Source organism: Elephas maximus, chromosome 4 (genome assembly GCF_024166365.1).
Source record: "Elephas maximus indicus isolate mEleMax1 chromosome 4, mEleMax1 primary haplotype, whole genome shotgun sequence".
Classification (NCBI taxonomy): domain Eukaryota; kingdom Metazoa; phylum Chordata; class Mammalia; order Proboscidea; family Elephantidae; genus Elephas; species Elephas maximus.
The window spans coordinates 144,352,095-144,375,903 of record NC_064822.1 but is presented as its reverse complement, the minus strand read 5'-3'; the positions used below and the strand labels follow the sequence as shown (position 1 = coordinate 144,375,903).

At 36.0% G+C, this 23,809-nt stretch overlaps 1 protein-coding gene across 1 annotated transcript in view; it reads left to right on the top strand.

The window, feature by feature from the left end:
* The window catches only part of PPFIA2 (PTPRF interacting protein alpha 2), a 556,115-nt gene that overhangs the window by 69,246 nt on the left and 463,060 nt on the right, over window positions 1–23,809 (top strand). The window contains exon 4 of the mRNA XM_049883963.1: window positions 15,501–15,554. Within this exon, the coding sequence (XP_049739920.1) occupies window positions 15,501–15,554 (54 nt within the window). The remainder of the gene's footprint in view (window positions 1–15,500; window positions 15,555–23,809) is intronic.

Genomic DNA, 23,809 nt, shown 5'->3' with positions numbered 1-23,809 from the left:
CACTTGGTGTTACTGACTGACTCTAATAATGTGTTATCTTTTTAATTGTTACTTGGGTTTGAATGCCTTAAAACAAAAGATCAATGTATAATGGAAGAATTTCAGGTACTAAGACCTGATGCTTTTAGGCAGAGGCTGTAGAGAGGCATCCTTTCCACCATATAGGCAACTGCCTACTCTGAACATCCTCCCATGGTTTTGTGGGGTTTTTAATCACCATATTTACAATACAGAGTAGTATAGGTGAAATCTCTACTAAAGGACTTAGAGTTTAAGTGGAAAGAAAACACAGAGAATAAATAATATAAGGCATTATATACATGTAAGCAGGAGCCCTGGTGGTGCAGTGGTGGTTAAGCCCTTGGCTGCTAACTGAAAGTTTGGAGGTTTGAACTCACCAGCTGCTCCAAGGGAGAAAGACATGGCAGTCTGCTTCCCCAAAGACTACAACCTTGGAAACCCTATGGAGGAGTTCTGCTCTGTTCTATAGGGTCCCTGTGAATTGGAATCGACTAAATGGCAACATTTTTTTTTTTTTTTTAATATATATACATGCAGAAGGAGCCCCTGCACACATGGTGTGACTACGAGTCTGAATAGACTCAATCGCCCATTGCTGTCTATTGGTTCTAACTCACAGGGACCCTTGCCACAGTGGGTTTCAAAGGCTATAATCTTTAGAGAAGCAGACTGCCACTGTGTTGTGGACTGAACTATGTCCCCCTAAAAATGTGTGTATCAGCTTGGCTGGGCCACGATTCCTGGTATCCTGTGATTTTCCTATATGTTGTAAATCCTGCCTCTGTAATGTTAATGAGGGAGCACGGGTGGCAGTTTTGTTAGTGAAACAGGATTCAGTCTAAGAGATTGGATTGTGTTTTGAGGAAATCTCTTGAGATACAACAGAGAGAAGCCAGTAGAGAGATAGGGGGATCTCATATCACCAAGAAAGCAGAGTGAGTCCTTTGGACTCAGGTTCCCTGCGCAGAGAAGCTCCTAGTCTAGGGGAAGATTGTTGAGAAGGCCGACAGAGATAGATAGGCTTTCCCTGGAGCTGCACCCTGAATTTGGACTTCTAGCCTAATTTACTATGAAGAAATAACTTTCTCTTTGTTAAAGCCACCCACTTATGGTATTTCTGTTATAGCAGCACTAGATGACTAAGACACACAGCAACAATACATGCAAATAAATGAAATAAACATATAAGAGTTCAGAGATGGAAGAGGTAAAGGCAATTTTGTTATGTTTTGATATACTTAAATTTAAATCCAAAATTGTCCTTAACAATATGTTTGAAAGAAGTATATGTGTGCTCGGTGGAGGGTACCATTGTAGGTGAGTGGAATGGAATTGGGTTGGATTGAGCAAAGCTAGCAGTATGTGTAGAGCATGCTGAAGGAAAGCATTTGTTTCACCAAAACCAAATTTGCCTGCAGAAGACACTGGGCAATAAACATGGTTAGGTGGATTGGAATCAGAGTAGAGTTGAATGGCGGAGCAAGAAGTTGGGACTTGATCCTAATGGATGAAGTCATCACAGATGACTTTTGAGGAAGAAAAATCCTTTCTCCTATGTACTCAGATGGGAAGTGCTTTTGGTTTGAAAGTTTGTAATGTTGGAGGGGCTGTTCATTGTCTTCTTTCTCCCTTACTCATATCCTCTACTGCTGCTTCTGACTGCTGCAAGGTTGGAATTTTTTTGTGCAGGAAGGAGACTCTCTTACATAACTAGTACTATTGTGGACTGAAATTTGTGTCCCCTGGGCTTGAACAATATTTAAACTAAGGAGATTTTGGAGTTTCTTTGAGTCCTTTATTAGCACTTCAAATTGCATATCTTATGATTCAGGCCAAACCTACTTTGCGTTAAATTTTACTTTCCCCTCATCCTCTGTTTTCCATTCTTATATTTTTAATTTCCCATTGTGGTAAATTGAATAATAGTCCTCGAAGGATGTCAATGTCCTAATCCCTGGAAGCTTCCAGTATGTTACTTTACATGATAAAAGAGAATTTGTAAGTTTGATTACATTAAGGACCTTGAGATGGGAAGATTATCTGGGACTTTATCCAGGTGGGCCCAGTGTAATCAAAAGAGTCCTTGTAAGAGGAAGACAGGAATGTCAGAGTCAGAAAAAGGTGAAGTGAAGATGGAACCAGAGTTTGGAGTGATGTGCTGTGAGGATGGAGGGTGGGGCCATGAGCCAATGAATGCAGGTGGCCTCTAAAAGTGCAAAAGCCAAAGAAGTGGATTCTCTTCTGAAGTCTCCAGATGGACCACTGCCCTGCCAACAATTGATTTTAGGCTTCTTACCTCCAGAACAATAAGAAAATTGTGTTGTGTTAAGCCACTAAATTTGTGGTAATTTGTTACTGCAATGATAGGAAACTGATAAATTCCTCATCCCTTGGCTAGATTGTTTATCCTTTCCCACAGTCCTTTTGAGTCAACTACCTTTTACGATGGCTCCAGACCACTCTTATACTGCTCAAATCTTGTCCTCAGGGATATACACCTGTGTATATGTTTTAGAGTAGAGAGGCAGGGGAGAGCTTTTGTGTCCAGGTCAGTGAGTGCCAAACACCCTGAAAAGCAAAAGTGCTGTAAAATACAGAAAGAACTATGTTTTAGGGTAGAGAAGCAGGGGAGAGCTTTTGTGTCCAGGTCAGTGAGTGCCAAACACCCTGAAAAGCAAAAGTACTGTAAAATACAGAAAGAACTTTTATACCTAATACATTAATAATTCCTCCATTAAGGGACGGTGCTTGTCAATTCTGGCAGACCCAGTTTTAGAGCATCTTACTATGACCTGCTGTAACTCCTTGCTTAAGGATGTGGGGGATACTCGTCACTACAGAATTTTTCTTGGCCTTTGGGCCAAAGCTAAAACTGAGAAAGTTTCCAATTTTAAAACTGGGTTACATATAGCTACTGCATTGTGTGTTCTGGATTCACAATTCAGTTTTGCGGCTGCTGAAGGCAGAGGAATGCAGACTTATTGGCCATTAAAATGTAACTACTTGCAGTCTTCCCTTGGTGTGGTATCCTGTTAACTGAAACTCATGCATATTAGAATCATAGGAACCACGTCCTCACTTTGCACAATAACTGAATTCTCACTCGCACAGTAACTGAGTTACCAAAAAAAAAATTTTTTTTTTTTTTTTTACCAAGGAGTCATGCAAAAGGAGGACACAGTTCTTATGTACATGAGTTTCAGTTAACACCGTATGGTGCAAAGGTAGGACTGTCTGTATTTTTTATCTGCGTGACTTCAAACAAAGGAAGTGTCCAGACTTTGGCACTGCACTAACCTCAAGAGACTTGGCATGTTCCCAAAATATTGAAGAAAGGACATACCTGAATATAAAACATTCTAAATTAACCTCAGTACATCAAAGCATGTCATTAACTTTGAAACTTGATTTTGTTTGATCATTTAGGAGGGTGCTAGGATCAAGAGAAGAAATGAGAGTTGTTAGATTATAGAACATTCTGTCATTGACTCAAAATCTCCAGATTGCAGGACCTCTGAATTATATTATAAAAAAATAGTCTCAGTTAATTTAATAGCATAACATCAGTGCATTCTATGCTGTGATTTCAGTCAGATTCATTGCTGTGATTTCAGTCAAATTCATTTCCATTCATTTAATAGCATTTCGAGACTGCGATACTGGTATTGCCAAACATTGATGTATATCAGAATCTTGGTAACATCAATTAAAATGCAGATTCCCCAGAAGAAAAATAGAGGAATCACATGTCCTATTGCTATTTCTTGTCACCATTATGACCAAACCAAAAACCAAACCCACTGCCATCGAGTCAATTCTGACTCATAAGGATCCTGTAGGATGGAGAACTGCCCCATAGGGTTTCTACGGAGCAAATGCTGGATTCAAACTGCTAACTTTTGGTTAGTAGTTGAATGCTTTAGCCACTGCACCACCAGGGTTTCACCATTATGACCATCATTCATCGTTTCAAAAAATGAAATAAGAAATGGGAAAATGATTTGAAATTTACTTCTTTTGACTTGGAAATATATATATATATATACATTCCCCCCACCCCCAAAGGAAATTGTAACTCAAAGGGAATTTGTCTACATATCCCTTAGGCTCAAGTTAGACTTCCTTCTGGAAAATTTGCATATTTTATTTTAGATAGTGCTGCTAATTGCTGGCTTTTCAAGCAGTCATCCCTTCTCCCTATTCTATCTAATTCCTCCACAGCTGTTATTTCCAAAATTAAGATATGAGTATGATGTACTTAGGATTTTGTTGAACATCTCATACCAAACTTTTCTAAGTGTGAACTTAATGAATTGAAAATATTTCATCTGCTTTCTTCTAGCATCTCGTGTTTGTCTTAAAAACTATTTATGTTCGTTGGTCTAGTACCTAAAATCTAGTAAGGCAGAGATATAGACACAGTTTTTTTTTTTTTTTTAGAAATATCTCTTTATTAGAAATATACATATTCTTAATAAGCTATTTTCCCTGTTTTTGTTGTCATTATACAAACCACTTTTCTTTGTAGTTATTAATAAATCAAGGTGATAAATGCCTTTAAGACACCAACGTCAGTAGAATTTCAGTTAATAGACTCAGATAAGCTAATCTCCAGCTTTTTGTTCTTTTTTAATCCAGTAAATATTTTAGGGTATTATTTACTGAGTTAAGGAAATGATTCCTTAAAGTGTGAGGTACTTTATTTTCCCTAAATTATTTATTTATATTTTGTGTCAGTTAGGAAAGGACCAAGTTTCATGTAGTTGGAGGTTTAGTTGTAATTCAAGATCACAGTAAATGAGCTTCTGACTCTAAACCAGCAAAGGTTGAAAGAAAAATCTCCCATAAGTTATGTGTATCTAGGATTATAATACTGATATCTTCTTTTGAATGTGGATCCTTCCTTTCCGTTGCTACAGCACATCTCTAACGGGTTTAAAGATGCCGTGATGGGACATAAATATGTGATGTCAGAGAATACACATCAAAAGAGGAATAAATTGCATATACTTTCATGGTATGAATTTTACCCGCTAAATTTTAAATAGTTCTTACTCTATAACAAAAAGATTACTCAGATTTTAGTAGGAAGAATAAAAATTATATATTTAAAAATAGTATTAGTAACTAATTTATAATGACCAAAGCCATAGAAATGCATGAAAATCATAAGGCTAATGGGGGAGGTAAAATACAAATCTTGGGATCTCATCTCTTTGAGGGAAAATACACTCTAGAAACCTGTTGTGGAAATTTATGCTTAAAATTAATCTCTAAATCAAAAACTCAAAAAAGTGGAGCCCTGGTGGCACAGTGGTTAAGAATTCGGCCGCCCAACCAAAAGGTTGGCAGTTCGAATCCACCATTATTAATCTATACCTGATCTTATCTACATTTATTCTAATGTATACCTGTTTCAATATATATCTTTAGCTAGACTGTGTCCCTATCCTATATTTTATGCCTGTGTAATCTAATCTGTGTCTATGCACTGCCTATGGGTAATAATAGCTAATATTAGTCTATAATTTACAAGTTAATACAATAAATAACTTTCATATATTACCTTGATCTTCAAACATCCTTCTGAATTAGGTACTATGACACAGATATGGGTAGTATGATATAGAGAAACATATTTTATGTAAGGAAGTTAAAGGAATTTGTCAAAATCACATAGCTAGTAAGTAGTGAAGTCAGGCATGAACCTGTTCTCTTGATCACTAAGCTATATGATCTTCTCTCATGTATGTTGTGTTTTGTAGGCTTGAGGTAGAATTGGAGGGCTACTAGTCAACCATCAGGCTGGGTCTCTTGGGGCAGTACTTCTGCTGTTTTTCCAAAAATATCTGATGATCAGTTTTACCACTCTAGAAATTTAGTTTCTGAAGTAAACTCAAAGATGTTCACTTTCTCAACAACTGGCTCACACTAATGAAACAAAATTAATAGACAAAAAGCAAATATATTAATTTAGGATACATTATAAAGTGGTCCCAATACAGATGTTCATTGGAAAGCTAAAATCAACGTTAATTTTTCAGTTTTTTTTTTTTTTGTTTTAACATTTATTGGTGGGCTTTGGGATACAGAATGTTAGGTAAAGCTCTGAGCCAAATTAGCTCTCAGATTACGGGCAGACAGATGAGTAAAATGACAATTATAAAGTGGTGTAGTAAGAGTTGAGATAGAGGTGAGTGCAAGGTTCTGTGGGAGCAACGGTAGAATCATTCCTCTGGGCTAAGGCACAAAGGGAAAGTCTCCTGAGAGGGGGTGATGCCTGGATGAGCCTCAAAGGATGAGTAAGATTTAGCCAGGGGCAGAGGGTGGCAGCTTTCTAGGCAGAAGGATGTGTAGTGCAGAAGCATAGAAGCAGAAAATACTTGACACACAAAGGAAGTGCAGGATTCACTGTGATAGGAGTATAAGGTTTCTTTTAGGAAAACAAAAAAGGTGATGTGAGAAAAGTAGTGAAGAACTGTGTGATGAAAGAACTCATGCATAAAACTGTTTGACATTTTTTCCTCCTAAGCAGAATTAAGAATTTTGAGTTCAGGAATAACCTATTCACATTTACATATTAAAACATATCACTCTGGAGCACTGGTTCTCAAACCTTAGCCTGCATTAGCTCAACTGGAGGGATTGTTAATACAGAGTTTCTGACTCAGCAGATCTGGGATGGGGCCCAATAAATTGCATTCCTGACAAGTTCTCAGGTAATGCTGGTGCTACTAGTCCCCAAGACGCACTTTGAGCATCACAGTTCTGGAGAAGAGATTGTATGAGAATGAGAGTGGAAAAAAGAACTCAGAAAAAAAGTCAATTTTGGAAAAAGCTAAGGGTGGGACAAACATAAAGTGAGACCTTGAATTAAAGTAGTGAATGCAGTGGTTATTGAAAGAAGGGAATACATTGAATAGAAATTTAGAGGGAAAAATTGACTGGATTGATATATGGATGCCAGGTGTGAGGAGAAGCTTTATCGACCTTTAAGAATCTAGACTGGATGACTGAATATTTATTGGAAAATATCAACTGAAATAAGGATGGGAGGCATTTGGCCATTGTGGTGGTGGAGGAAGTGGAAGATGTCATCTGATTTGGACATATTGAGTTAGAGATAACAAGGAACTGTCAACATGTAGGAACTGGCAAAGAGGAATGATTGAGACTGAGTCAGGAGATAGCAAAAGGTTCCCTTTATCACCTCACCATATGGTAGGGAATAGACAAGGAAACTGGTTTATGAGAGGGAATACAGAAGAAAAAAGTAGCACAAAAAATAAATCACAAAGTTCTCCAAAGAAAGCACTCCATGGGAAAGATAGAACTTTAAATTTCTTTGAGGCTCTCTTCAGAAAACCCTATTCCATACAGCACTGACACAGTTGTGTCCTTGATGCATATTTGACTCCCTATTTGGGTATTTACCTTGCAATTAAAAAGATATAGCCAATGTATTTTGAATTATATTTAATGCCATAGTTCCAATGGCATTAACTGTTATATTTGTAGGTTAATCAGGGATATTGTTTTTCCAAGCAGAGACTATAAGGCCCACCTCAGAAAAATTCTGCTTGCATTCGCATTTGTTCTTCTATAAATATTGAGTATTTTTTTCTCCAAAGTCACCACACGTCATGTCAAGAGATCCTTTCCATTTCTTTTTTCCCACATCTCAACTTATACAGTAGAGTGTAGTAGTTATCATTGCCTATGGAGTTAGTCCATCTGGGTTTGGATACTTATTAGCTGTGTGACCCTTGTTGAGTCTTTTAAATTCTCAAAGACTCACTTTTATCATCTTGAAAATGGGGGAAATAACTTTTGCTAAGGGAGCTAGGATGTTATCTAGTGAATAATACTGCTGTTAGCATAGTGTCTGCTATAGTAAAAGCTCAGTAAATGTTCATAATTATGTTGCCCAACCAACTTCCTCAGATAGACTTACCCAGTGTTCACTCAAGACCAAAATACAATTCTAGCAACAAGAAATATTCAAACTTACCACCTCCCTATATTGTTCACTACTCATGTAATTTCACTGTTTCACTTCTCAGACTTCTTCCCCATGTTGTTCTGCTCTTAGACTGAAAGATCCTTGAATCCAGAGAGCATGGCACAGCCTCTGGATTCCGCATTTCAATTTGGTGCAGTGCCTTATTCTTATTACGTATATAATATGTTTATTTATCTTTGTTTGGATCTCTGCAAGACTCTCAACCCTTTGAAAACTGGGATCTTGACTGTTGTCTGTTCAACCTACCCTTTATGTCCAGCATAGTGCCTAAATCACAAGAGATGCTTAATCACTCTTTTTTTTGAAGAATTAATTTTATGGCTTAAGGAAAATCCAGATTTGAGCTGAATTATGCTCAAAGTAAAAGCCTAGATATTTTCCTTTTTTATTTTAAAAAGTCACTAAATAGATTCCTTCTAGCTTCTATAGGAAAGAAGATTTGTAACAGTGGTTTGTGTGTGTTTTCTGCTTCTTCTCTGCCTCCCAGGAAATTTACCCTGTAAAGTTGCCAAGGAAACACTAACAGCTTAAGTCTGGTAGAAGAGGAAGATGTCTCATTAACAAACTCAGCTTTGTTATTTGGATGCTTGCCTCAAGAAGCTGGTGTTCTCTGATGAAAGATTGTTTCCATTAAACATTATGTGAAAAACTGAATGATTAAAAAAAAATTCTGTCTTCTGACTATTACATCATATTCCTAGTGCTATGAACCTACTTTCTAAGAGTTTATGTAAAAATAAACATTATCGATTTTTAGTTTAATGTGTTTGAACTATTTATTAAAGCTTGCCACACATGTTAGGTAACATCTGTAAGTATTGATTTATTCAATATTCAGTGATTAATTTACAGGTCATACATCTGAAGTATTGGCAGTATTTCACAAGAAGATAACTTTAATGTGTTGTCTTTTGACTTTTAAATCATTTTGTATGTTTTCATTCTTATTAACTTGAAACCCTGGGATATATGGAAACTTACTGCTTTAAGATGAAATAACACAGAGTTGTGGGCTTTTTCCTTTGGAATGATGTCTTATTAATGACGCATGATGGAATAGGAAGTATGCTGGGCTTGGGGTTAGAACACTTAGGATTTCAAGGCATCTTTCCAGCATTTACCACCTGCATGATCTTGGGCAGGTCATTCATTAGTTTGTTCATTCAGGCATTTATCACTTTTATCACACAGACACTGTTGCCTTGAGCCATGCTTTCGAAGCCATAAGTTTTATAAAAATGAGGAAAATTTTGTTTCATCATCTATATACTCTGAGCCTCAGCTTTTTCATGTATAAGGATGATATTACATGCTTCATTCACTCATTCAGTCATTCATTCATCCATTCAATGAATATTTATTGATCTCCCACTATGTGGTGAAGTGTTCTAGAGGCTGAGGATATATGTTCACATCTTGCTGGACTCTGTTAACAAAATAGTTTTCCTATCTTATCCCTTCAGGGTTAGGAGCTCTAGTGGCACATGGTCGAGAGCTTGGCTGCTAACCCAAAGGTTGGCAGTTTGAATCCATCAGTAGCTCCTTGGAAACCCTATGGAGCAGTTCTACTCTGTCCTATAGAGTCACTATGAGTTAGAATTGACTTGAAGGCAATGTGCTTGGTTTGGTGTTATTTTTTCTTCAGGCTTATGGGTATTACAGCTTCTAGCTGTTGCTGGGCCCCGGTGTTTCGTTGTTTTTCTGGTTCCTTTAAGCTATCCATACCTCTATAAGTTATCCCTTCCTTTATCATTCTTTTATACAGTTTTTGAGCTTCTATCTGATTGTTTGTAACCCTGACTGCTTTAGACAATTAAGGAAGTTATTGCTGAAGATTTTATATTTAAGACGAGATTTTAATGAAGTGAGTGGATTAACTAGGAGACTATCCAGGTAATAAGCATTCTAAAAAGCAGGAAAAACTTGTGCAAAGGCCCTGAGATAGGAGCCATCCTTGGCCGATTTTTGAAGTAGCATTGGCGCCAGTGGGCTGGGTGGCAGGTAGGAGAGGAAGAGTAGCAAAAGATGGCATCAGACAGATGGCCAAAAGCCAGATCATCCAGAGAATTGACATAGTAATATGTTTGTTTTATTCTAAGATTGATGGTAAATCATTGAGGGGGTTTGGTTAAGGAAGTAATCTAATTACATTTTGAATAGATATTTCTGGCTGCTGTGTGGGGAATTTATAGGGAAGGGGGTGCACAAATAAAGAAGCAGGGGCAACAGTTAGGAACCTATTTCTTTAGTCCAATGGAGAGCTAGTGTTGGTTGGGATTATGATGGTAGGAATACAGGTGGTAAGAAGAAACCAAATTCATGCAATATTTTTAAGATAGAATTGGCAGGATTTGCTAACAGATTTTGACCTGAACAACTTGGCGAATGATGACATCATTTAATAAGATGAAGAGAGCACTGGGAAAGGGACCTAGGGGCAGGAATTGAGGTGGAAATCAAGAGTTCGATTTCACATTATTAAGTTTTAGACGGATGTAGTGATATCCACATGGAGATTCTGAGTAGGCAGTTATACACAAAAGTTTGGATCTCAGAGGATAAATTGAGGCTGAAGATATGAATCAGGAAATACTCAGTGTATATAGGATTTAAGGGAAACCCTGGTGGCATAGTGGTTAAGTGCTACAGCTGCTAACCAAAGGGTTGGCAGTTTGAATCTGCTAGGGGCTCCTTGGAAATTCTATGGGGCAGTTATACCCTGTCCTATAAGGTCACTATGAGTCGGAATTGACTCGACATTACTGGGTATAGGATTTAAAGTCATGGTACTAATTAAAATTATATAGAAGATGAAAGTAAATGAAAAGAAAAAATATTTCAAGGAGACGGAGTCTTCAACTGTGCCAGGTGTTGCTTAGAGATCAAGAACAATGAAGACAGAACATTTACAACTGGAATTATCATCCAGGAGGTCACTGGCAACCTTGATAAAAAAGTTTCAGTGATGTGGTGGGAATAAGAACCTGTGTCAAGACAGAATGGGATATGAGGAACCCTTTGAGAAGTTTTTCTGTAAAGGGGATGAGAGAAATGCTTCGTTTTTGTATTGTGAAGATAATGAATTTTGCAAGCTTCTCTCCAAATATAAGGTACTTCATTGAATGTTTTTTTAAGACCTTGAAACCAATTTTAAATATAATTGTTCAGTAAAGATAAAAGAGATTGGTATTTTATTATTTCATATTGATTTCATTGGCTGATACTTTTTTTGGTAGATTGTTTAATGTACTAAAATATAATCTATTTTGAAATGTGATAACTTTCCCCAAATAATTTTTAAAATTGTGCTAAATTAGAAATATGAATAAATCTGAAATTTAAAAATAACTATACTAGATACCAGTTGCTGTAAAGTTGACTCTGACTCATGGTAACGCTACGTATGTCAGAGTAGAACTGTGTTCCAATTTTTGAACCATCGAAATTTGATTTTAACATTAAACGTAACTATTATGCTTTAAGATGTTCTGGATCTTGTTGCATATGCAACATTAGATTCAACTTATTTAGACTTTTCTTTATTCTTTTTTGTATTTTATACCCAAACAATTTTTATCATCTTCAAAAATAATTTTTTATTGTTGTAAAAGTATAGATAATACAACATTTGCCAATTCCATGTTTTTGACATGTATAATTCAGTGGAACCAATTATATCAATTATGTTATACGACAATCACCAATATTCATTGCCAAATTTTCCATCACCATAAATAGAAACTCAGTGCTTTCTAAACAACGTTTTTTTCTTCTTTTATTGGACCCTACCTGGCATCCTATTCTTCAGGGATAAAAATAAGAGTCCAGCAATAGCTCTGAGAGAGACCTCAAATTTTAATATTCTCCTTTTTCTTACCTCCACAAGAGAAAGCATGACTTTCAACATCTGACTTTAATTACTTGCACTGAAAACCACATGATCAGTCCCTATAGCTCCACCATTCAGTGTCAGTCAAAAGCAAATATGTCAACTCTTGGAGCAGGGACTGAAACAGGACAATTGGGCAACCAACTACGCCAATGCAATACGATGTGATGCTTATTCTAAGCCTACGCTGAGGTGATACCTGTGTTGTGGGCTGCTCTCAAGTCTCATTCTGCTTAGAGTTCTGAGTTTAGTCACTTCACTCTACCTGCAACTCATCCTTTGAAAGCCTGAGACCATGGGCCAGCCTTGGCTTACCAGGTTTCCATTCCAGGAACAGAGCTTTTCAATGTTAAAATGAATTGTCTCTACACAGCTTTCATGAAGAACTTCTTAATAACCTCCTTTAGGTATTTCAGGCCTTGAAGAAGGAAGTGAAACTTTCATTACCTGAATTTTGTTTTAAGACATAAAGTCATTATATAATTAATAGATCCTAGTTCATTTTGTTTTGTGTAGATGTTAGTAATCTATATAATAGAGGATGTATAATACTCTTGTCAAGCAACAAGGCATCCCTAAGCAACAGAATGATGGAAGCTGCTAGGTTTGCTTCCTTACTTCTATAGATTTGACTGGTAAGAAAACAATGGGGCCAAATGGATTTAAGGAGTTTATTACTTAGACAGCATTAACAAGGTCAGCATAGTGTCAGCTCCCCATATCACTACAAGGGCTGGAACACTTAGGATAAAAATTTAAGTCACTCACTCCCAGGTTTGTATTGGTATAGACCCTACACTTGCCCATCTCTTTAGAATGAGGCACCCAGAGCACAAAATTCAAGGAGGCAGTCACTCTCAGGACCATGCAAGTATAAGTTTAACACTCATATAACCCTGAGAGTGAGTCACCTTAAATTATACACCCTAGTTACCTCACTTGCCTCACTGTAGTCAGGCCCTGGCCCCTATTTCCACAGAAAGATCAGAACTGGATAGCCAGAGAATAGCATGGGTGAGGGGTTGCTCTGCCAGGAAGAGTCAGTTCCATACAGCACCTAAGCAGTTTTTATTGTCTGCAGATGTACCCTGGCTGGTGGGAAGTTATAGAGAGGGTGGAGGTGCAAGGTCCTATGTCTCACTGGAGCCAGGGAAATAAATGAGAATCAGCCTTATGACAACTCCTCACAAGACTGTCTACCTTGTCATGTTCCTGGGAGCCTCAGGGCATTATGCTAAGATTTAGGTCAGCCTGTGGTTTAGCCTTGCCTATGTCACCAATGTGAACATGTGCAAGATCATCAGGGTACTATGATAGAGGCATTTTTCTACAAATAGTATTAAAAACACACGTTTGGATTCACACAAATGTTTTGTATCTCCACTACTTAATAGCTGTATGATATTGGTTAAGTTATATAAACTATTTAGCCTCTTAAGTTAGAAAAGAAATAACTAACTTTAAAATCTTGATATAAGGGACAATATGTTTAAAGCATGTAGTTGAAGTTCAGTTAAGTACAGGCTATTTTCATCAGTCATTAAATCTAAATGTTGATTTGAACATGGTATACAGCATAGTTAAATAAATTCTGTAATGTGAAATAACAGTTATGAATGCTTTAATCAAACTAATAACCTTATTACATAGTAATTTTAAAAATACCTTCTTACAAAGTCAATGGTTTTACTTTTTTATGTCTTTTTCTTTTTGTCTCTATAAAATGAATCTAATAAGTTTGTCAAGGATTTCACTTATATTTTGTAAGATAATATACTCAACAATCATCAAAAAGCTTGACTCACTTCTCATTACCATTTAAGAGCTCTATAACAATGCATATGCTTGGAATTCCTCAAAGGATTTATTTATTTCATGTATTAATTTTACAATATAAATTCATTCATACATACTTATGTTCATTATTCACACCTGAAAAATGTCTTTTTGCACCAAGCGATAAGCCACATTTAAGTTGGGCCTCTGTCCAAGTAGGACACTCTTTTTCAGCTTGTACTCAAAATAGAACATAAGCTGAAAATGTTGTTTTACAATTGAATGAATAAAAGGAATAAGCGCATACATCTGTGCTGTGTTTAGAGCCATGAATTCGTACGTAGTTAGTTTGTCTTTAGTTCAGTATGTTTAAAACCAAAAATACCAATGCTTTTTCACACTCATCTTTTAAATTATTCTTTGCCTTGTCTTAAGACTTTGACTATCATGAAAAGTTTAAAGTTATAAAAAAAAAAAAAATGGAAACAACATATCCATGATAGCAAGAAGTCCTCACAATGGAACTTTTAAGAATGTGGTATTTTTTCTTGAAAAGTATTTCCTGTGGTTACTTTGCCTTATTAAAATATGCATGAAGAAATTCATTACCAATTAAGTACCTGTTCAAAGTCAGCTTCTTTGGATGGAAACTTTGATCATACCATCCCTTCTCTTTCCCCTCCCCTGAGCAGTGTTTCCTTCACATGCTCATTTTAGCCTGATGTTGTGTTAAGAGTCCCTGTTTTTGAAATACCAGGGTAATAATGATGGGAATAAGTCTCAAGTGAATAAGTAGTGTAAGTCCTTTTTAATGACACCAAGGTAATGGCATTTTCACTGATCACAGGTATTTAATTTTCTTTCACTTCAAAATTGATTTCTTACTGCAGCCACCTTTCTCTCAGTTCTTCATCCCTATCCTTTCAGCTGGATGCCAACAGATAAGCAGCGATCAGAGTCACAAGAAAGACCCTTTCCAACAAAAATAATAACTCTTCGTTGTAGCTGAAAGATCCTATCCAGCAGACTTTGAGCAGAACCCCAGCCCCAGTTTTTCTCATTTGAGGATGGGGGGTGGAATGGGTGTTAAAAATTAAATAAGGAGCTTTTACTTAAAAGTCTAGAATTCTGGCTTTTCATTTTAAAAAGTCATATGATTTGTAACCTTAGAACTAAACTCATGGATACCAACAACTGACTAAAGCTGAGTTGTAGTTGTCTGTACACACAGGCCACATGCTCTTTAGCTTACACAACATCACCATTTCATTATTTGTGAGACCTTTGACCACTATAGCCATGCTTCAGGCATGATCTCCTCTGGTTACTGATTAAAGATTTGGGATTGATCTTTGTAAAGGAATAACTAATCGATCTACATCTCTTTATATTTTCATTTTCTATTCATAGTAATATATTGGATCATAGATAATTAGGCTTTTTTTTGTAGGTTAAGTATTTTCCATGGGATTAGTCTTCTTGAAAGCAATACTTTAAATTGCATTTTTATTAAATTTTCTTTTTATGTTCTCCCCTCACTGAGCATATTTCAAACATTATTATTCTGTTGATATGTTTCCTTTTTACAGAGTGTTCAGAGATGGGGAAATATGTAGATTTTTAGATACAGGCATCAACATTTATTTATCTTTACAGTGTGCAAGATTGTTTAAAAAAATAGTAACTGAAAGTCCCTGATTTGGCAGCTAAAGAACATATTATAATGTGGGACTGGGGAATTCTCCATGCTGTTGAGTAGCATTTTACAATCCACACCTCTCCCCTTTTCAGGATATCGAATCCCTAACAGGAGGTCTGACTGGTTCTAAGGGGGCTGATCCACCGGTAAGTTAGCTTCTTCATTAAATTTAACTATTGACAAATGGAATTTTGTACACACCAGATCATCAGTGACTTGTATGCTCTTTGTCGTACGTGGGTACTGTTTTGTAATATAGCCATTGCAGTAACTAATACAAAAGTATAAATTGCTTTGAGGTGTGCTTTGGTGTTTTAAAAAGTTTTCATAAACTCATAAAATTCATCTCTGTTGGCACTAAAAATAAAAGCTTCGTTAGAATACGTCAGTACTTTATGTCTTACTAATGGATTAAAACACAAGGTAAAACCTTTGGAACTTTAGAGTTTACCATTCTAAATATGAGTGTATGATTTGGGGAGCAATACATTTCCTAGTTACTGAGAAAAATTATGCCCATGATGTCAACTGTTTGATTCTTGATTTTTTTTTTCTTACGTAATTCAGGATGCTTTTAGAAAATTAGAAAACGGTATTCTGCAATTTTAAAAGATTATCAGTTTTAAGCAATAAGAAGAGATTGATATTGTAGTTTTAGAACATTATAGTCCCTTCTGTGATGATGTCTGATTTCAGAGAACATTGATTAAGATAATATTTCTTTTGACTTCATTCTTGAAGTACAAACATGAGTTCCTGGTATATATCTAAAGTAATAAAACAGATTCAATTAATTTCAACAAATTGTCAATACATAAAATTTTATCACTGCTTGCTTTTCATTTAGTGCTGTGAGATTTAATGAACAACACACAGAACCTAATGTTATCATTTTCAGTTGTACTTTACCTAAACCAAAAGCAAACCAAACCCATTGCCATTAAGTCAATCCCGACACATAGTAACCCTATAACCTGAAAAAAAACATTGTCGTCGAGTCAATTCTGACTCATAGCGAACCTATAGGACAGAGTAGAACTGCCCCATAGAGTTTCCAAGGAGCGCCTGGTGGATTCAAACTGCTGACCTTTTGGTTAGCAGCTGTAGCACTTAACCACTATGCCACCAGGGTTCCCAGCAACCCTATAGTTATCTATAAGTATAAGAAAGCTGAAAGTTTAGGTTGTATAAAAATCTTTAACCCTACGTGTTGACCCTTAAACAGCAGTGAGGTGTTAAAATGATAACTTTCAATTGTATCTCTTCCTCCTGCCTCTCCTGCGTCTCATGATATTGACCAGTCTTCTTCAAGTTGCTCCTTAATAGGGCTAAAGAATATATTGTAGTCTTTTTTTTTTTTTTTTTTTCCCATCATCTGAATTTATGTGGGAACAGTATATTGGCTTCAGGTAGCTGCTTATATTTATTCCCTAAACCCATTACATTGCGTAATGCAAATGAATGTAAGTCTACCCAGCAAGTGTATTGTGACAGGATTTATGACCAGCTCTATACTTTAGTGCAGGAGACTGCTTATGTGATGTAATTGAACCCTGCTGCCTTGTACAATGCTTGTACATAGCATTCAAATTTTATTAGAATAGTAAATCTATTTTCTTCATAAAATCTCCCTTATCTTTTTACTGATTTCTGAAAGAATTTTACAGTTAGAGATTAGGTTTTTTTTTTTTTTTGAGATTAGTTATTTTTTTAAATATTTGTTTCTTGTTCAAAACAAAACTAAAAACCTCTCTTCTGCATGTAGTGATAGAATTCTCATCCATTGTTTACATCTTAAAATAAATTAGTAATATCCATTTAGGAAAACACACATTCAAACACAGAAGATTGAGTGGGAATGAGATCTAGTTATTGGGAGAAGCCTCTTGAAAGGAAAAAAGAACACAGAAAGGAAAGATGACATCCTGAGGGCAAACTTCAACTTCATTTCCTTTAGCTATGAGTAAATAGACATCAAGTATGTTGATGTTGTTAGGTGCTGTCAATTCAATTTTGACTCATAGTGACCTCATGGGACAGAGTAGAACTGCTCCATAGGGTTTTCTAGGCTGTAATATTTACAGAAGTAGATTGTCAGGTCTTTCCCCCATGAAGCTGCTGGGCGGGTTTGCACTGCCAACTCACTTAAAACAAATATATATATACATATAATCCAGTGCCGTCGAGTCGATTCCGACTCATAGTGACCCTATAGGACAGAGTAGAACTGCCCCATAGAGTTTCCAAGGAGTGCCTGGCGGATTTGAACTGCAGACCCGTTGGTTAGCAGCCATAGCACTTAACCACTATGCCATCAGGGTTTCCATATACATATATATATAATTTATAATATACATATATACATGTACATGTTTTTTTTTCCTTTAGACATAATATTTGCAATGTAAAGATAGGGGTTCTTTCCTGGCAATGCCATATTGTGATGATGGGTATGTTATATAGCCTACATTTTCCAATGTTCAATGATTGTGTTCATTTTGTAACTTTTTGGAGAGTGGAAAACATCAATGGAAATTTCAGAATACATAAAAGCTTAGGCAATTGAGGGTTCATCAGTATATGTCAATTTAGTATCTCCCACTGTTAAAGAGCTTTCTGGAGCATACCACCAGGAGCTATATGATAAATTCATTTTCTTTAGCCCTGAATAAAACTTACATAAAGCAGTCTAAGTAGGGAAGTGAAATGGCAATAGTGTCTAGGGTTTTGTCAGTCAAATTTAAAAATAAGACTTAGAGTGAAGTTATTGTTTTCACCCTCAAGGTAGAACATTGAAAGTCAGATTAAATTATATATAACCTAAATCTATTTGAAGTTTTATATTATTTTTCCTTTCTTTAAAAAAGTCTTTATAATAGGTCATAAAAATACCACTGTCCATTTCTAAAATTATGTCTTTTGTAGAAATGTATACAATGTACTACTAAACCAAATCTATAATAAAATTTTCATTAGCAAGAAATCCAAGGTAATTTTTTATTTATTGAACAGAATACATAACATGCTAAATGAATAGTCTCTCACAAAGACGCATAGCTGTGGGGTAATTTTTTTCTTCTAGTATAATAGAAATCTCAAAGAGACATCTTTACATGTAAATGATATATTTAAAAATTATAAATTTTGCTGTGGATACACGTATTACTTCTGAAGTATTAGAAAAAAGTGAAGTTTGTGTTAATTCAAAGAGGAATAAAGTATATATGAAAAGTTATATGTCAAATTTGTGAATGTCAATATAAATAAATTTGCATATCTGGTGAGAATAAATTTGGAAAATTCCAGTAATCTAGTTTGCTCTAATATTTTTATTAATCCATATTAAGTATGTTTTTTGTAAAGTCAAGTAGTATCAGTTTTCGCACTAATAATGAAGAACAGAGAATTATTCATGATTTTCAGGGACAATTCAAGAAGTTTTAGAATGACTTTCTTTTAAAAAGGACTTCAGAAGCATGTTTTTCTTATTCAGAAACTGGAAATTAATTGCTATGGCAAATAGAACTGACAGATTTTTCTCAATAAGTTTTTTTTTTAAACTTATTTAGAAGTTAAATGAACTCATCTATCATTGGGGAAAACAATGTATGTTAAATATTACCTTAAAACTGTCTTTGAAGAATTGTATCAAAAGATGTTCTATATTTTGTATGTGTTTTCTATTCACAAAATCTGGATACAGATTAACCTCCTATGTAAGAACAGAGCATATATTTACATAGAAAAATAAAAGGAAAGAAACCAGATCATTGAAATCTAAATGGTAAAATATCACTACTAAGTTAAATAGTGCTGTTTTTATGTATTACCTTGCCATACTGTTTTAAACTTTAAATATAAACGATATTAACATGTGAAAAAAATTGGGAACTGTCAGGTATCAGGGGTGTCCCAGGTGATAAAATGACAGGCCAACTTTTGGGAAAGTCAGAGTATGGGATCAGCAACTCAGCCTCAGACAGCCAAGAGGACTTTGAATACTGAAGAACCGCAGGGCAAAGCCTGAACTCCAGTGTTTGTAGAGCCATAGTTGTGAAGCAGTGTGAGAGGCCCTTATGACTTATTGAACTTGTGAGCCAGTGGCATAGAGGTGTTGGTCGATGCCCTTGCCTGGCACCAGGATTAGTCTTCAAATCCAGGCTCGGTCTAGGTCTACAGGTGGCATTTAGTAGCTCGGCTTGACTGCAAAAGCTAAATTTAGTGATACAGACCCAAGCAGACTAATACACACCATTAGGAGGATTACCTGCTGTAATTTTCTTTTTTAAAAAATTCTGATTCTCAACTAGGTGTTTCATTTCTTATAATTTCTGACATTTTTTTAAGGGCCAATGAGACAAAGTATTATAAGGAGTAATGTGGACCAAGTACTAAACTACATGAAATACATTCTTGAACTTATTGCATTATAACATACATTGATCAAATAGGGAAAAGTGTCTTGGTATCTCACAGAGTGCTATTATCAAGGTTTAAATTAAGTCAACCTCATGGTCTCTCCCAAAAATTACAGCAAGAATGCCACTGAGGCTGTATGGTGGCCCTTTGCTTGTTTTCCTTTCTCTTTCATGGAGTAATAAGATCTATAAATTTGATTCCCATAGAACTTAGGACTTTTAATTGTTCTAAGTTTCTGTTTTTTCTAAATGTTAATGTTCTCTTTATTTCTAGATTGTGGTAAATAAATAAGTATCCATCTAATTCATATCCTTGGGCTTGATGTACACACTGTCCTGAACATTCTCCAGCTCTATTATTTTTTTTTCTCCAGTGAGGAACCAGAATTGTACATTTCTTAGTTTTGTACTTTCTGTTCTCATTTTAGTGGTCCTCCTGATGCTTCTTAGCAAATTGGGTAAACACCACAGAGTTTAAAACAAATTCAGTTTCCTGAAAGTGCTGTTTAAACCAGGTTACATATTTTTCAAATTGTAAATAGTCTTAAAATGTAAAAGCCTGTCAAACTAACTTTAATTTGATTATTCAAAAAATGTCAATATTCTACTCATTTCCTTCAAAAGGTAAAGGAATAAAAAAATATGAATCCAAATTGTTATAATTCTAATTTAATTTCTTTCAACCTTAACCTCACATTGCTATATTACTTCCTTTCATTCTCCTATTCATCTATTCAGAATTCAGTGGATATTTGAGTATATACTATGTGCTAGGTATTTGGTTAGATCTTGGAAATACAGTGGTAAACAATACACAGTTCCTTATTTCAAAATCTTACAATATAGTGGGGTAAAAAAATTAAAAAGACTGGTAAAAAACAATTACAATACAGGGTAAACACAGGATGGGATGGAAGCAAAAAAGAGAGTCACATAGTACAATCAGTGAGAGTGGGAAGGGACTGTAGAATCAAGGAAGGCAAATGGAAGGGGATAATGTCTACCTTGTAGGATGAGTTGAAGTCAGCCAAGTGAAATAGTATTTTAAAGAGAAGAAAAAATATCTGCATAGGCTAGACGGAAAGAGAGAGAAAGAGAACACCAGTATGGTTGGAGTATGAAATAAGCAGAGGAATGGGAGTTAGCAGTGAGATAGAAGGCTGGAGGGTTAAACTGAGGCAAGAACAGGAGGAGTTTCATGGAAGGAATTTGTACTCTACCCTAAAGATCATAAAGAACCATTGCAGTCTTTAAAAAGGAGAGTCACTTAATCAGGTCTCTCCTTTAGAAATATTTTCTTGGAGAGTTGGAGAGTGAATTACGGGAAAGACTAGAGCAAGGAGACCAATGATGAGACTCTTGCAGTCATCCAAAGGAGAGATGATAAAGATGATAATGGTGGCTTTTCTTTTTACCTATCCCACTGTATTATAAAACTAATTAAGAGCAATATCTCAGGAGAAACTCAACATTTTGCTGAATAAAATACTAAATGATGAATATGATCCAATAGAATGGCAGTGAGAATGGAGAGGAAGGGACTGACTCATGAGACATTAAGGACATAATGAATCCACAAAAATAGGTGGTGGTTTGAAGAAATGAGAATTAAATCTATTGAGAAGTCAAGGCTGACCCTTGAATTTTTTGGTTTGGCAATTGATCAGATACAGATACCGTTCATGGAAGGAGAAGGAATATTGAGTTCAGTTTTAGACATGTTAAAATTGATCTGCTTGGGCTGGGAATATATGAATGAGATTGGATTTTAAGGGTGAGCTCTCATTTAAAGCCATTGATTTGGATATTAGAACAGTTAATTGAAAGTCTTGGATGTGATGAAATTATCTCCCCAAAATGTATTCAGAGTGAGAAGATAAGAGAGTTCAGAACAAAACCTTCAAGGAGAAATGCATCTAAGGAAAGATCAGAGAAAAAGGAAAGATCAGAGGCACGTTATGCCCACAAAAAGACAAAACAGAGATGACTACAGGGAATGAATCCAGCAAGGTAAGGAATCATAAATGCCAAGGTTAACAGAGGCTAGCGAAACTTCAAGATGCAGAGAATTCAAGAAGAGCAGAGTGTCCACTGTATTTAGCAACAAGAAGATTAACGGTGATCCAAGTGAGAGTAATTTTAGTGGAGTAATTTCGGTAGAATCAAGTTTCCAGTAGCCTGAAAGATTAAATGGAAGATAAAGAATTGGAGTCAGGTGTTGTTGTTAGGTGCTATCGAGTCAGTTCCAACTCATAGCAAGCCTATGTACAATAGAACAAAACACAGCCCAGTTCTGTGCCATCCTCATAATCATGGTTATGTTTGAGCTCATTGTTACAGCCACTGTGTCAGTCCATCTCATTGAGAGTCTTCCTCTTTTTCTCTGACCCTCTGCTTTACCAGGAATGATGCCCTTCTCCAGGGAATTACCTCTCCTGATAACATATCCAAAGTATGCGAGACAAGTCTTACCATTCTTGCTTCTAAGGAGTATTCTGGCTGTACTTTTTCCAAGACAGATTTGTTCCTTCTTTTGGCAGTCCACGGTATATTCAATATTTTTTGCCAGCACAATAATTCGAAGGCATCAATTCTTCCTTGGTCTTCCTTATTCATTGCCCAGCTTTGTATGCACATGAGGCGATTGAAAATATCATGGTTTGGGTCAGGCACGACTCAGTCCTCAAGGTGACATCTTTGCTTTTCAACACTTTAAAGAGGTCTTTTGCAGCAGATTTTCCCAATGCAATATGTAGTTTGATTTCTCGACTACTGCTTCCATGGCTGTTGATTGTGGATCCACATGAAATGAAATTCTTGATAACTTCAGTCTTTTCTCCATTTATCATGAATTGGATTCAGTAGCTATAGAAAACTCTTTCAAGCTTGATTATGAAGGAAATGAGAGGGAGTAATGTTGATATAAGATATGAGGTTCCAAAGCCAAATTCATTGCTGTTAAGTCAACAACTCATACTGAAGATATAAGATTGAGAAACAATTATTTTAAAGAGAGAAAATTTGAGTGTGTTTAAACATTATTGAAGGAACCTGGTCGTGCAGCGTTTAAGTGCTCAGCTTGTAACCAGTAGTTGACCTATTGAACCGAATAGCTGCTCCGTGGAAGAAAGATGTGGCAGTCAGCTTCTATAAAGATTATAGCCTTAGAAACCCTATGAGGCAGTTCTACTCTATCCTATAGGTTTGCTATGAGTCAAAATCAAGTCCATAGCAATGAGTTTGGTTTGGGTTTTGGAAACATAATTGAGAGCACGTGGAGAGGGAGAACTTAACTGAGGAGGGGAAATGAGCATTGGATGAGGCAGAAAATGATAGATTCCAGGGCCTGGTTATATAGCAGGAAGAACATCTCTTCAAATGTGAAATGGCGGTAGAAAGAAAAATGGAGCTGATGCAAACATATTTGTAGGTGGGTCTTAAAAATTTGAGATAGTTTTCATTTAATAGCTTCTATCCCCATTAGGGTCACTATGAGTCGGAATCGACTCAACGGCAGTGGGTTTGGGTTTATTATCCCTACTAAGTAAAAAGGAGCTAATTAGCTGAGAGTGGCAGGGGATAAGATGTTGAGATAAGATACTTCAGGAATATGGAAAAGCTTTACTACAACCGTTATGGATTGTGAGAGAAGAATTCTATAAACCATAGAAGAGTTGGTGGGCAGTGCTAAGGGGTCCAGTTGTGGTTACAGACAGTGAATTTGTATTGTTTCTAAACTACGCACAGGTGTATTTTCTTTTTTCCTCCAACAGCGCTCTATACCTGAGGTATGGAAAGAGAGAAGGCCTATAGTCATTGTGATTTTAGGCTGGTGTTCGACCAGGCGATTGATCTGAAAAGCCAGTGTGACAAGATAATTGAGAATACTAGGAAAAGTGTCAAAAAAGTCTAAGCTGAATAGAAATTGCAATGAAGAGAGGAAGGGATTGATGAAAGAGAGAACAGAGGATACAAGAATCTCA